Here is a 14,877-nt window from a genome sequence, read left to right on the forward strand (position 1 = left end):
TGCCAGCCCAGTTTGATTCAGCCAAGTTGCCACATATCTCTCTTCTTTTCACCGCTGGGATTTACTGCTCGGCCTCCGGCAGCAGCGACAGGACTCGGTGCTGAACGGTACGGAAACCTTTCGTCTTCACCCCCGAGGCCGCCCTCTCGCCTGCCACCTAGTGCGGCGGCGAAAGGCAGAGCCAACGCGGAGAAAGACGGCGATGACTCACCGAGGGGGGGAGTGTCCGTTTACCGCGCTTCACCTCAGGGGAGGCGGAGCAGCGGGAGCTGCTAGCCGGGGACAGTCGTACTCGCCGCCTGGGAATGGGCTGCCTCGGCCGCTGCCTCACGCAGCACTGCGCCCGCTCACCGGCCCTGCAGGCTTTGGGCCTCGTCCGCTCCCGGGCTTTGCCCTCCTCCCGCGCCACCAGCGACCGCTCGGCTTCCTCAGCCCCGGGCCTCCCCACGCTTCGCTCCCTCTGTTGGCAGGGCTGGGCCTGGCCAAGAGCCGCCTCCCGCAGCCAAGCGCCGCCTCGCTTCCTCGTCAGCAGCGCCGCCGGGGCGGGGCTCTTTCCTTTTACCCCGGCGTCGGCCTGGAGCAGCCGCTTGTGCCACCACCTCAGCGGAGAAGAGTCCCAGGAAATGCCCGCAGCCCCCCGGCCAGACTACGAGAGCGAGGACGAGATGGAGCCCCGCACCCCGATGGACGCCGAGGCCGCCCTGGAGGGCAGCGGCAAGAAGCGCAAGGTATCCGGGGAGAGGGAGAAGGGGAGAAGGCGCCGCGCCGGGCCGGGCCGGCTGGGCCTCGTGGCCGCAAGTGGAGAGAGGCGAGCCGGGCCCGGGAGGAGGAGGAGCCAAAGGCGGCTTCTCTTCCTCAGCCGCGGCCCTCGGCGGCCGCGTAGTCGAATTCTCGCTTCTCGGAAGCGCAAGGGCGCGTGGGGCGAGCCGCTGCCACGCGGCTGCCTTTAACAACGTGGGCCTCGCCAGTCTTGCTTCGCTCCTCCAACTCCCCCCCCCCCCACGCCGAAATTATTTATTTTTTTAAAAAAAAAACAAGCACTCCTAATCTTATTTATTTATTTTTTTTAAAAGGGGAAGTGCTTCTTCACGCAGCGCATAGTTTGTAACTGCGCGACTCGCGCTCTCAGGAGGCAGTGAGGATGGCCGCCAACTTGGATGGCTTTCTGAGAGGATTATGCAACGGGGAGGATATAGCTATCCATGGCTACTGGGCACGGTGGCCAAGCTCGGCCTCCCCAGTTGGAGGCAGCGGCGTTTCTGAAGGCCGGTTGCTGGAAACCACGGGAGGAGAGAGCGCCCTTGTGCTCCTGCTCTGTTCCCTGGTTTCCCGCGGGTGTTTGCTTGGCCACTATGAGAGCAGGATGCTGGACTAGATGGGCCATTGGCCTGATCCAGCAGGCTCTTTATGCTCTTAGTTACTTGCGTGTAATTCGAAAGATGCATGGTTGAGCTGCATTGCAGTGTAAGCAGTACGTTATTATTATTGTTCATTAAGTTTGTTATTCACTTTATCTTGCCAAACAAGCAAACAAACCCCCCCACATAAATACATTAAAGCCAGGGTGAGGGTTACATAATAGAAAATCCCATCTACTTCTAAAAGGCAACAGAAGTACAGTAAGCCTCACTGAGGTCAGTGGGACTTTACATGAGGATGTAATTGCATAAAAACACAATGAACTTCATAGCTTCAAATAATATAGGGAAAAATGTGTTTTTCCATGCCGGGGAGGGGTAGATATGTCTGCGCATATTAATTTGAGGTTGTTTGTTTATTGTAGAAGGATAAAAAAGATAAATCTAAAAAGCATAAAATGAAAATTAAAGAAACACCAACAGAGGAGAACGAACTGTCTGATACAGAATTGGAACCACCCAAACCAAAGAAAAGTAAGAAAAAGAAAGAAGTTTTTGATGACATTGAAGTCATAATTGCGGAACACAATACAACATCCTCCGCCACTAATGGGGTTGGCAACTCAAAAAAGCAGGGTAATACTGAAGAATCAAATACGGAATGTGAGAGTGACCAAGATCAGGTGAGATGATACCTTCAGACCTTTAATTTTGTATACTTAATTTCAATGGAATTTCAGTGCAGAAGTTGGGAAAGGTAAGTGTACTAACCCATGTACTGAGGCAAGGTTTAGTCATAATTCCTTTTCCAAGCACAATTCAAAGTGTTGATAATTTTTGAGTCCTAACATGGTTTGGGACTTGGATACATGAAGGAATTCCTTTCTGTGTTTCCATGCCCGGGGGCTTAGGTTATCTGTTATCTTTGTGCCATCGCTACCTGAAATGTAGATTGCAATGAGAAAAAGTACCTCCTTGGTGTGACACCCTGTTAATCTTTTTGTCACCAGATGAAGACTTTTTAAACTTCTCCCAGACTATTTAGGTTCCAAGTTTCAACTGTTTCAATTACTTATATCAATTGCTGGTTTTAATTGTGATGTTTCATTTTTTGTTATTGTAAAGACTTTATGGTGGTGTTTTGTTGTGGGTCACCCTGGGAAACAACATTTATTTAAGATACTGCCTGAAGGGAAGTATAGATGAAATAATAGTAATTAAAAGTAGAATGTACCTCATATTTTCATTTCCCAGTCTAGTCCACACATCTGTTTTCCAGCATTGGAAAGTTCTGTCCAAATATTCCATACATTGGAGATGCAAGGGCATTTTATTAACCTTGGGACTTCAAAGTGCACAGACCCAAGGGTTTGGGTAAACAGGCTGAAGGTGTCCATTTTCTGAGTTCAGTTTGAGGATAAGGGGCCTTCTTCTTGTAGATGCTATGGCAAAAAATACTCTAACATTGGGGCGGCTAACTCCTAAATTGACTGAAACTACAGTAAAACACCACAGTAGGAAAAACAGCAGTAACCTCAAGATGAGTAGCACCAGACTCATTTAAAAACAGCTCATCTGATGTTTAAAAGGTTGACAATGAAAAGACATAAGAGTTAGTGTTTGGGTAGCATCGCTAGCAAAAGTCCCACAATTGAGGTGATGCAGTCAAAATGTCTATGGTTGCTTTAGAAGGTGGGGTACCTAGAAGAAAGTCTCTGTAACACAGAACACTGCTGCCAATCCATGTAAATACTGAGATAGATAGACCAGTGGTCTGATTCTCAATGATGTACCGTATTTTTCGCTCTATAAGATGCACCAGACCACAAGATGCACCTAGTTTTTGGAGGAGGAAAACAAGAAAAAAAATATTCTGAATCTCAGAAGCCAGAACAGCAAGAGGGATCGCTGTGCAGTGAAAGCAGCAATCCCTCTTGCTGTTCTGGCTTCTGGGATAGCTGCGCAGCCTGCATTTGCTCCATAAGACGCACACACATTTCCCCTTACTTTTTAGGAGGGAAAAAGTGAGTCTTATAGAGCAAAAAATACGGTAAATAAAGTTTGGAGGCTACCGGACTTTGTATGAGGAACTTAAAATAATTTCTTTTATGAATTGTTACTTGGTTCCTGTTCAAGTATGTAGTGCCGTGTCTGAGCCACATCATCAGTGTTTTTCCCTTGTTTAGCTGTAGTGTTGATAAATTAGGTCTGTTGACAATGCACTTTCAATATAATAGGCTTGCTGTAAGTGTTTTGTACTGAGGTTTCTGTTCTTTTCTTGTTCATCTATACTACAAGTTTATGAGAGCCTTATGTACAGGATATCTTTGTATCTCTTGCCTTCCATTCCTTATTTCCCCCCAAGATGTTTGAATCTGTGAAAACATTTACCAGATATATTAAACACTTGTTTTTGTTTTCCTTTCGGCACATCTAGCACTTTTTGGAATATTTTAAATTGATTTTGTATAACTAATCTTTTGCATTAAAAAAATCCCAACAGGAATTGACTGAAGAGCAAAAGGAAGGAGACTTTTCCAACTTTAATCTCTCTAAAGCAACAATTGACCTTCTCAAAGGTGTGTTCTTTAAATGTTTACAGTCTGAATCAGAACACTCCTCCTCTTCCCCCCCTCCCTGCCCATTTTCATCTTGCTCTCACCAGGACTGGTTATTTGATTATGTCTTAGAACAGTGGCTGAGCAATAGTAGATTAGATTCCATGTAAGTACAGAATGATGCACATTGGAACAATAGTCAAAATTTACAAATACATTCTAATTTGGCTGGAACACCAAGGAGAGAGATCTCAGAATCATAGCTGAAAACAGCTTGGTATACAGTGACAATGAAAAAAAAAAAGCATATTTGATACTGAGAATAGAAAATAAAATGGGAATGAAAATTTCAATATAATAACCAAACTGTTTGTCTGAAATGCCAGTTATAGTAATTCCATGTGTTTTTCTTAAGAAAGAAGTTGACTTAATGCATAAAAACCTTTCACACCTTTTTGCGGTGGCTATGCAGTGGTAAAGCCTCACAAACTCTAGCACAAATAAATGATATATATACAATTGTAATGTCGTTTAATTCTGGAAACCTTAACACACCTGATGAAAATGACAAATCAGACAGCTTCTAAACATTTTAGACCAATTTTTAGATCATAATGATTCTCTCCAAACTACAGCTCCACCTGAGAATTACCAAACTCTTCTAAATTAAGTGATTAGATTACAGTTTTGTAATATTTCTTGTATACTTCTCTGTGTGGTTCTTCCCCACCCTGATCATTGTTGCTTCTTTCTATCTTTTAAGTATTTGAAAATATTTTAAAATTCTGTTTGGAATTCTTTACATGATTAAATTTTTTGTATGAGAATTTATCAGTGTTAATTCTTGAGCATCCAGTGCAAGTTGACTGACTAGATTCAGTTAAGAAAAAAAGAGAACATTTCTTACACGACTCAAAATACATGATATTCATTTCTTAAATTACAAATTTATATAACTTTGAAGAGAGGTTAGACAGATTCATAGGTGGCCATCAGCTACAATAATTAAATGCAGCTTCCATTTTAAAGAGGCAATAAACCCGATTACTAAATAATAAAGATAAACAAAGCAGTCATCACATTTGTGTATAGCAAAAGCATCTGGCTAGGTAACTGCTATTAGACAGAATGCTTGACTAGTAGTACCTTGATCTACATTGGAAATGTAATTAGCAACATATTCAATGAAGCTTCACATCTGTTTCCTCCAATATTTAATTACTCTCATGCTATGAATTAGGTTCTTTTCGTATAAGCAATTGTCAACTGTTGAATAATGATGATTTTACATCTTTCTATATAAAAGCCTTAACTGTATTCTTCCACAGCCCGTGGAGTTACCTACCTGTTTCCAGTTCAAGTAAAGACTTACAAGCATATTTCTGATGGCAAAGATGTAATAGCCCAAGCTCGGACTGGAACTGGGAAAACCTTCTCTTTTGCCATTCCTTTAATTGAAAAACTTCAGGGAGATCCCCAGGAAAGAAAAAGAGGCCGCACACCAAAGGTGAGTGAAACTGATTTATGCTTCTTCCCCCTCCCCTGCTGCAGCCCCCAAATTCCCCCAGATGTGCTCCACAAAGTTGGGAGACCCTCCAGAGAAGATTGGGCAGGTAGGAGGAGGAGATTTTCACCTATGCAACTCTGAATATCTCCCACCGTGTGTATAATAGTGTATGTTCAGGTAAAAATAAACTTGCAAAAATTCTGAAGATTTAAATAAAAGGATATTTCAGCCCATAGTTTTACAACACTCAAATAACACTAACTGCATTTCAACAAAATGTTTAGGTTTTGGTCCTCACTCCAACCAGAGAGTTGGCAATGCAAGTAGCCAGAGACTTCAAAGATGTCACAAGGAAACTCACTGTGGCTTGCTTCTATGGAGGAACAGCATACAATGGACAACGTAAGAAATCACAACAGTGGGTTTTTTTGCAGTAGTAGCACTTTAAAAAAAGAAAGAAAGAAGGTTATCTGTGTGATTGAGGAGAAAACACCATTAAAATGTGAAGAAATAGTGTTACCTTTAGATTAGGCTCTATTACTGCTTGTTACATAAATGTTAGCATTGGTGGTGTGTTATTAGGTGCTAAAGACACATTCACTCTATATCCCTGCTTTTAAAAAGTACTTTTTTAAAAAGCTGAAGTGGTACTGGTCCCCCTTTCAAACAAAATAGAACACAACAGTCTGAAGTACAGTCAAACCTCGGCTCCCAAACACCGAAAATCCAGAAGTAAGTGTTCTGGTTTTCGAACGTCTTTTGGAAGCTGAATGTCCGATGCCAATCAGAAGCTGTGCCTTGGTTTTCGAATGGTTTCGAGAGTCGAACGTGCTGCCGAAACTGATTACGTTCGACAACCAAGGTTTGACTGTACTTCACTGTTTCATTTTTCTTGTGTTCAGAGGTGTGTGGTGAAACCTGAAAGTTACCTATAGGAAATCAGTGTTGCTTAATAGCTAGGAAGGGATATAAAAAACTGAAGAAAATAATTACAGCTCCGTCCTATGTATTTTTACTTAGGTGGAACTGACTTCCACTGTATTCAGTGCAGCTCATTCTAAGGTTAAATAAGCATAGGATGGCTGCCTTAGATTATATCTTAAAGCAAAGGGATTAACGGAAGCACTGCCAAATGTCCAAATGTATATTAAAGTTACACATTTTGGAGAGTAGCATGCATGAAGGTTTGGGGCTCTACCAAAGTAGTTTCTGCAAACTTTAGAACATTGTCGTAGATATGATCATGTGTCACAGGAAACCGTTTTTTAGAAATGTGCTGCAGAGCTGTTTCATCTTCACATGGCATTTCGTCACAATTCGTGAAACTAATTCTTCAGCAATTTAATACATAATCAACATTAACTTTCCTTCTCAGTTGATCTTATGCGTAATGGCATTGACATCCTGGTTGGGACTCCAGGTCGAATTAAAGACCATCTTCAAAATAACAAATTGGACATTTCCAATCTAAAGCATGTTGTCCTGGATGAAGTTGACCAGATGTTGGACATGGGATTTGCGGAACAAGTAGAGGAAATTTTAGCATATGCTTATAAGAAAGGTAACTACTTCATCTGTTCACCTGTCATGTCAAGCCATAGAGCTCTTTTGTATCCGGATCTGTTTGCTCAGCAGACACTGTGCTGTCCACCTTAGTCTCTCACCTGAATTGAAAGTACTGTGGAGGATTAGTCAATCTGTAGTGGAGGATTAAATTTGAAAGCAGTTTAGTCTTACTCTCTTTCAGTGTCAGAGGACTTTAAATATAATTTGAGCCCAGTGCATAATATAGCATATAAATGAAAAAAAATGAGCTATATGTACATTGGGTTAAAATTATTATGATACTTTAGTTTTAGATTTAAAAGGTATTTTTAAATACCCAGTGTCACACATTGCTTCTAAAGGGAATGATGCTCTAAAAAGGTATGGTATGGGGTTGTGTTCTTAATGGCATTTCAATTATTATTTTAATTGGAGCTTATTAAAACTAGAACAGGAAAATGCTCACAAGTAAAGCATGAAACACTGGATATACAAAACATGTGCATTCATTTGGGTTTTTATTTTATACTCTACATCTGCTTCTGTTGAATAGTAATACCTTGAGTGCACATGTTGAGAATTGATCAGGAAGTAAGAGTGCACAAATGTTAATGTAATTTCATCTCTTATTCTGAGTGGCGCTTTTCCTTTATTATGGATATGATGATTATAGATTTTCCTGTATTTTTAATGGTGGAAATTAGTTTAATTGCTTTAACTTTGTATGACACAATATTTGTTTTGTGTTAAAGATTCTGAAGACAATCCTCAGACATTACTCTTTTCTGCAACTTGCCCACATTGGGTTTATGATGTAGCAAAGAAATACATGAAATCTAGATATGAGCAAATTGATCTTATTGGAAAGAAGACTCAAAAGACTGCAATGAATGTAGAAGTAAGTAATTTCTTCTAGTGAAACAAGATTAAATTTGTGTGTACCAAGTGTAATTCTTTTTTTAAAAAAGCAAGCAAACTCACAGTAAAGATAATTGGGTTGGATCCAAAGTTGGTTATACTTTGGTCAAACTGAAATCAATTGCATTTAAATCATAACTTATGGCCCACTCCTAGGCATGTCAACTTAGAAGCAAGTCCTGTTGAATTCACTGGGGCTTACTCCCAGGTAAACAGGGCTAAGATTCCAGCCTAACTTGTACCATTGATTTCAGTGGGAGGAATGTTCAACTAATTTAGCCTTTAGTCATAGCTTCTTTTCTTGCTAACCAGCATTAATTTCATTTTCTGACAGCATTTGGCTATTGAATGTCATTGGTCCCAGAGAGCTGCAGTCATTGGAGACGTTATTCAAGTCTACAGTGGTAGTCATGGACGTACCATCATATTTTGTGAGACCAAAAAAGAAGCAACTGAACTGGCCCTGAATGCCTCAATAAAACAGGTGCAATGACCCTCATTTCTGTAAAGGATTGCTACAAATTCAACTTAGCTTGAACTGTGGGAAAGGATGTCTTGCTTGCTCTTAGGTGCCTTGCTGAAGTGGATGCCATTTTGGCAGTCTCACAGTGCAAGTATCCTGTTTTCTGCATGAATGTATTTGTGCAGCTATGGATATTTTGGACATCACACTTTTCATGAAAAGGGGGAAAAATAGAAAATGAGCATGTCAGAATTCAGGGAAAATATTATTTTGCATCCAAGATCTGTCAGAGCTCATTTAAATTGCTTTTGGGGTGGGAAGGAAACTGATCCTTGTCATTTCTGCCAATAATCTCCCATTAACTCTGTTTTATGTACTTAGGATGCACAGTCTTTACATGGTGATATTCCACAAAAGCAGAGAGAAGTTACACTGAAAGGCTTTCGCAATGGATCATTTGGAGTTCTGGTTGCAACCAATGTAGCTGCCCGAGGTTTAGATATCCCAGAGGTTGATCTGGTAATACAAAGTTCACCACCAAAGGTAAATTACTAGTTCCTAGTGGAAAGGAGAGAACCCCCTTTAATTGTATGTTCATGTTGCAGGCCAGAGGTAGCTTACTTAAAGTGACACACAACATTGGATGCCACATGTAGTGTTTTGTGCAATCTGTCTTTCATTTTGCATAGCTAAACACTCTTGCATGTCAGTAAATGTGAATGTTTGGCTTCTCTGTAGCTTTTTCGTAAGATTAATATAAGCATTTCCCACGACTTTTCATTTGTGAAGGATGTAGAGTCCTATATTCATCGTTCTGGGCGCACAGGTCGAGCTGGCCGAACTGGGATGTGCATCTGTTTCTATCAGCGCAAGGAAGATTATCAGCTGAGACAAGTAGAACAAAAAGCGGTAATTATCTTCTTCCACCATTTTTGTGTCATTTATATGTTGTATATCTAAGCCATTGGCATGTGTCTCCAAGGGTGGCTTTTCACTTGAATAATGTACATACTCTTACTCTTATCTTCAGGGGATTACATTTAAACGCGTGGGTGTTCCTACAGCAACGGACATTATTAAGGCTTCCAGTAAAGATGCTCTCAGGTACTTCATTCTTTGTTTATATTTTGAACTTAATGCAGTGTCGAGCGCATGTCACGAGTTTCCATTAACCATATCTGTCCAAGATCAGATCAGGATATTGACTTAATGAAGACAGATTACAGATTCTGCTTCACAGCCTTCTATTTTAGCTCACAAGAACAGTAGCACTGTTGCACATTTTTGTTTCTTAGCAGCATGATAATCAGCACTTTTGTCAGCTGTGGAGAGTATGTATGTGGGTGTGTACTGATTTGATCTGAATATGTCAGGGAAAACTAAGAAACAAATTACTGGAGGCATACGGGGAAGTTTGGGTAATAATCTAGGGGTTGCATCCAGCTGGTCTTCCCCCTCTCTGTTCTCCATGCTGCTCAAAAAGCTGATGCAGAGGGGTTTTTTGGGGGGGGGGGACTTGCCTGAACAACATGGGGAGGGGGAAATGATTTATCTACCCACTTCTGTTGTAGTCCAGCATATACTGTTGAGTGGAGCTCCTTTAGCCTCTGAATAAACTTTTTGTAGAAGTCAAAGTGGGAAGAGGAGAAGATTATGGAAGTCACCTTCTGTCAGCCATTGGATACAACCCTAGAATTCCAAAGCTGCAATCCTGTACATGTTCTGAAGTAAGCCCAGAAATAGTGGGGTTTGCTCTCCAGTGTGTATTCAGGATTGCAGCCTTGTTTAAGCTTCAGTATCTCCTGTGTTATAAAATGTACACTTCTCATTTCAGCAGTTTACATGACACTGACTAATATTTTGCTCAGATCTTTGGATTCCGTTCCTCCATCTGCCATTGACCACTTCAGACAGGCAGCTGAACGGCTGATAGAGGAAAAGGGGGCAGTGGAAGCTCTGGCTGCCGCACTGGCTCATATTTCTGGAGCTACTGCCATTGAACAGCGTTCTTTGCTCAACTCGGATGCGGTAAATATGGCATGCAGTTGCATAACATTTATATAGTCTAAGATCTATTTTAAGGATAATCCTAGTCAAACTTTCCTGAAAGGACTCTCCATTATTTGGGTGAGAACACAGTGAAACTGCTGCACCCAAAAGGTCACACACACCCCTCCTGACATACTGAATGTACCAATACATTTTCTTTTTGACAAAGGCCTAGCCAGTGTGGTATAATGGGTAGAGTGTAGGACTGGGACCTGGGAGGTTTCAAGTCCCCACTGGGCCATACAGTTCACTCAGTGACGTTGGGTGAGTCACTGCCTTTCAGCCTAGCCTACCTCACAGGGTTGTTGTGGGGATTAAATGGGAGAAGACCACACACGCCACCTTGAACTTGGAGAAAAAGGTGGGATATAAATGCAACAAACTAAGTAAATGAACGAATAATATGTGAGCCATAATTAAGTGATCGTGCATGGGTCCTATAATTCCTTCTTTGGCAGGGGATCTTTTCCTCCCACCACCAAGGATAAAACACACACATTCATAGACATTGAATTTTGTGATGGCAACAATATTAACTACTGTTAAGGTTATCCAGGATTCTCTTTTAACTGGAATTTGAATGCTGCTTATATCTGCACGGGCCCTAATTGTATGACTGGCCTCCCAATGAGGATGTATTAAGGATATTAAATATAGATTGGTTTTATAAAAGCTAAACAGTCTATTTGGAAGTTTCACTGAATTATTGTGGAACCCTTTTTGGACCCTATGTTGTTTTTATTAATAATCAAATTCTTATACCTCACCCTTCATCTGTGGATCTTAGGGCGGTTCACAGCATAGAAATACAAGATAAAAACACAAAACACATAATAAAAACAAGAAACAAAACAATAACCCCAACCCCCTCTCAAAAACACAATATATAGGATGTCAGTCAGCCAAAAGCCTGGTTGAATGGGAATGTTTTCACCTGGAGCCTAAAGTTGTATAATGAAGGTGCCAGGGGAATCTCCTCAGGGAAAGCATTTCAGTATAAAGGCCCTGTCACGCATCACCTCCTACCAGACAGCCCCCGTTGACAACATTAGCAACAAGGCCTCGCCTGATTGTAAGGTCCAAATATGGTTGATACTGGGGAAGGTACTCTATTAGATACTTGGGCCCCAAGCCACTTGGGGCTTTATATAGGTTAGTACTCTACTAACACCTTGAATTTGGCCTGGTAGTTCACTGACAGCCAGTGTGGTGCTTTCAGGATTGGTAGCACATATTCTTATCAGGCTGCACCACTTACAACCTAGCAGCCATTAGTTGTAATGTAAAGACCTTTATTAAAAACTCTTAACAATTAACCGGTTATATCCCTCTGCTGTTACTGTAAATGTCAATTGCTGTTTGCTTTTTTAAAGGGTTTTGTGACCATGATTCTTCAGTGTTCAGTAGAAATGCACACCATTGGCTATGCTTGGCGAGGTCTGAAAGAACAGCTGGGTGAGGACATTGACAGCAAAGTGTCCCGAATGCGCTTTCTTAAGGGGAAGACGGTAAGAAATATTGACCTAGACATTTTGTAGGTATTTGCTAGTTGAGCATTTTATAGTATTTGTTTTTCCTCATCTGTTCTGATAACATGCAAAGCACAGGTTTTGCACTTGAAAACCAAAATGGTATTGGTGAAATAATATGAGGATGAATTTTATAATTAGAGTTAGCGTTGTCGTAGGATAGAACATAATACGTTGGAAATATGCAGAGTTGAATCATCACATTTATGTGGCCGTAAGTCCTAGCTCTCTAACATTGTAAATAGAATATTAATTATGTACTCTTGAATTACTATGAATAAGGATTACAGAGCATGTTGTAACGTTCATAAAATGTTTGGAAGTAAGGGTTATTTGATTTGCTTTATAAGTGACGGAATAAAATACAAGCACTTCTTTGTGTAGACGTCATACTTTTGCAGGAAATTTTTCAAGTACTGTACAGTTATTACTTCTGGTTAATGTTAATGGCTGACAAATCCTTTCATCCTTCTCCATTTGACTTGTGTTTAGTTATTAAAAAAACAGCCATCTGTGTTTTTCCTCATCACACTATAGTAGGCTTTTCTGGTTCTTAAAGCTGGTCTGTAAAATACTTGGCCTTCGCCAGTACCTGAACTATTCACTTAGATGCTGCTCTATAATTTTTTTTGTACAAATCAAATGCCGGCACTTTGTCAGGCACTTACTGTTGCATCTTAATATGTGAACTAATAAGGTTGCCTTCTTCAAAGTGTTGCAGATTTCTTTGTTTAATGCCTGACGATCAGTGTCTCTCTTGTATTCAGGGTGTGTGCTTTGATATTCCTGTGGCTGAATTAAATAAAGTACAGGTGAGAAATTGCTACTTAATGGATTTTAAAGTTTTTTCCACTTTATTATTAATACATAAATGAAGAAATATGACCTGCTATCATTATAAAAACATTAAATTGGAAATGTTGCATTTTAGGAAGGAAAAAATTGGTTTAAGAAATTTAATCAAGGGGTGAAATGGAACCTGATAGTTTCTACTCTTCTTTATCATTACATACTTCTCATCCGATATTCCATTCCATTCAGAGCAACACCATTACATGGTTAAAACATGCATTTTATCAGATTATGTCCAATAACTAGAGGCAGTGTAATTAACTTTTCAATGGCATTTATAACATCCCTGGCCTGGTCTTGCTTGCTAGGGATGATGGGAGTTGTAGTTCAAAAGCAGCTGGAAGCCCAAGTTTGGGAAACTGATCTAAACACTAGTTAAAGTAAGAAACATGGCTTCTTTTTTTACAGAAATGCTCACTTTTGGAAGTTTTGAAACTTTCCTTTAATCAACTTTTGTTGGTCATTGTATGGAAGAAACATAAAAGAGGAAATAACAGGTTACCTTGAGGTGTCAAGAGGCAATATAAAATACTTTTCTTAACTTACTTTGATGCCTGGGGGGGGGGGATCTTCCATGTAGCTCAGAAAACTATCCCTTTATTTTATGTGATGTTTGCAAATACTGGTTTGTAAATTCAGTGCTGATTGTAGAGATAACAAAAAAATTGTTTTTTATTAGCAAACATGGCAAGATACAAGACGCTGGCAACTTTCTGTGGCAACGGAATTGCCCGAGCTTGAAGAATCACGTGACAGTGGCCGAAGTGGTGGCTCGGATTTCAGGAATGGAAGGCGAGGTGGCGGCCCCAACAGGCATGACAGATTCAGAAACAGGGGCCAAAAAAGAAGCCATAGCCGGGCTTTTTGATCATTTGTTAATATGTCATACACAACTGGGACTAAATCACTTGTTTTATCATAAGTAAAGTTGGTTACACTTTCCTATGTGCTTTTTATTGCTTTCTTAGATATGTCTCATTCATACTATTCTGGCGGCATAACTCACTTGTTGGGGTAGGGAAACTGGAGTGAATCGTTCTAGTTTTGAATGTTACTAGGTAATTTTGCAATAAGGACTTGGGTCCAGAGTTTGCTTAATTCCCCCTGAAAAAAATTGCTCTGGGGGGGGGGTGTTAGAGGATCCTCTGGAACAATATGTGGCTCTAGGGGACTGAACAGGGAGTGGGGAATTTGACAAACGTTGCCTCCTTCTCTCCTCTCCCCCATTCCACTAGCTAGATTTCACCACTCGATTAAAAAGCTGTGGACAGAAGGCACCATTGTTGTTTGCAGAATGCAAAGTCTGGATCCAACCCAAGGGCTGCTATGCCATCCCTTTGTGCTAGTTAGTGTGAGTGAATGGTGGTGTAGGATCAGGAGCCAGCTGTACTAAATGCGGTGGTGCTCAACCCCAATCTTCTACATTTTTCTTAAGGCCATAATCATGATCACTTTGCTTGGCTGCTGATAGATGGCACCACAACCTACAGCTTTCTGAGAGCTGTCAGGCCATTGTAGTAGCCTTGGAGGGAGGTGGTAGTGGGTGGTCCAGGCAAGCTTTGGATAAAGTTACAACTAGCCAGGGCAGCTGCTCATCAGCTGTCCTGCTCCGCTGCCCGCTTTACCCACTATGTTGTTTCAGCTTTGGTGGCAGAAGGCAAAGAGGTGGGAAGTGACAAGAGAGCGGTACGGTTGCTAGGGAGCTATCCTATCATGAGTGTTCTTCCACATCTCACCTGAGCCGTTGTCTTCTGCTTGCAGAAGGTCTCAACTCAGTGGTGTGGGAGACTTGGTGAGGCCTAGAGGGATGTGGGAGCTTTGTGGGGAAGAGGTGGGGTTGGTGCGCCTTGGCACTGTTTTGTACCTCTTGACATGGGGTGGGGAGCAGGAGGATAGACTAAAGAACATTGAAGCTATCGGCCTGGAGCAGGCTTGGGAATCTCCGTTTGATATTTCAGATCAAGATGTGTTAGTGGGACAATCACATTTCAGCTATGTGACATTGCAATTATGTCATGTGATGAGCTGGTGGGTTGCCCTGCCCATATGTCAAAGGAGGCCCACAGGTTGGAGCCAAACAGGTTCCCCACTCCTGGTC

At 41.3% G+C, this 14,877-nt stretch overlaps 1 protein-coding gene across 1 annotated transcript; it reads left to right on the forward strand.

Annotated features, from left to right (window-relative positions):
* Positions 1-290: 290 nt before the first annotated feature.
* On the forward strand, positions 291-13,721 carry LOC307216241 (nucleolar RNA helicase 2-like). Its single transcript, XM_079976273.1, has 15 exons — positions 291-728; positions 1,784-2,041; positions 3,862-3,937; positions 5,245-5,423; positions 5,708-5,825; positions 6,799-6,984; positions 7,721-7,866; positions 8,221-8,370; positions 8,731-8,892; positions 9,139-9,258; positions 9,380-9,453; positions 10,218-10,377; positions 11,772-11,906; positions 12,695-12,739; positions 13,459-13,721. The coding sequence occupies exons 1-15, from the start codon at positions 306-308 to the stop codon at positions 13,645-13,647; spliced, it is 2,421 nt and encodes an 806-aa protein (XP_079832399.1). The 5' UTR covers positions 291-305; the 3' UTR covers positions 13,648-13,721.
* Positions 13,722-14,877: the final 1,156 nt, after the last annotated feature.

Source organism: Podarcis cretensis, assembly GCF_951804945.1.
Source record: "Podarcis cretensis genome assembly, chromosome: 5".
In the NCBI taxonomy this organism is placed as follows: domain Eukaryota; kingdom Metazoa; phylum Chordata; class Lepidosauria; order Squamata; family Lacertidae; genus Podarcis; species Podarcis cretensis.

What these genes read in the sequence shown, in the direction of transcription:
- LOC307216241 (XM_079976273.1), top strand. Translation starts at nt 306, where the DNA reads ATGGGCTGCCTCGGCCGCTGCCTCACGCAGCACTGCGCCCGCTCACCG. An exon ending in GCAGCGGCAAGAAGCGCAAG is followed by an intron (nt 729 to 1,783) that starts GTATCCGGGGAG and finishes TGTTTATTGTAG; the next exon opens with AAGGATAAAAAAGATAAATC. An exon ending in TACAAAGTTCACCACCAAAG is followed by an intron (nt 8,893 to 9,138) that starts GTAAATTACTAG and finishes TCATTTGTGAAG; the next exon opens with GATGTAGAGTCCTATATTCA.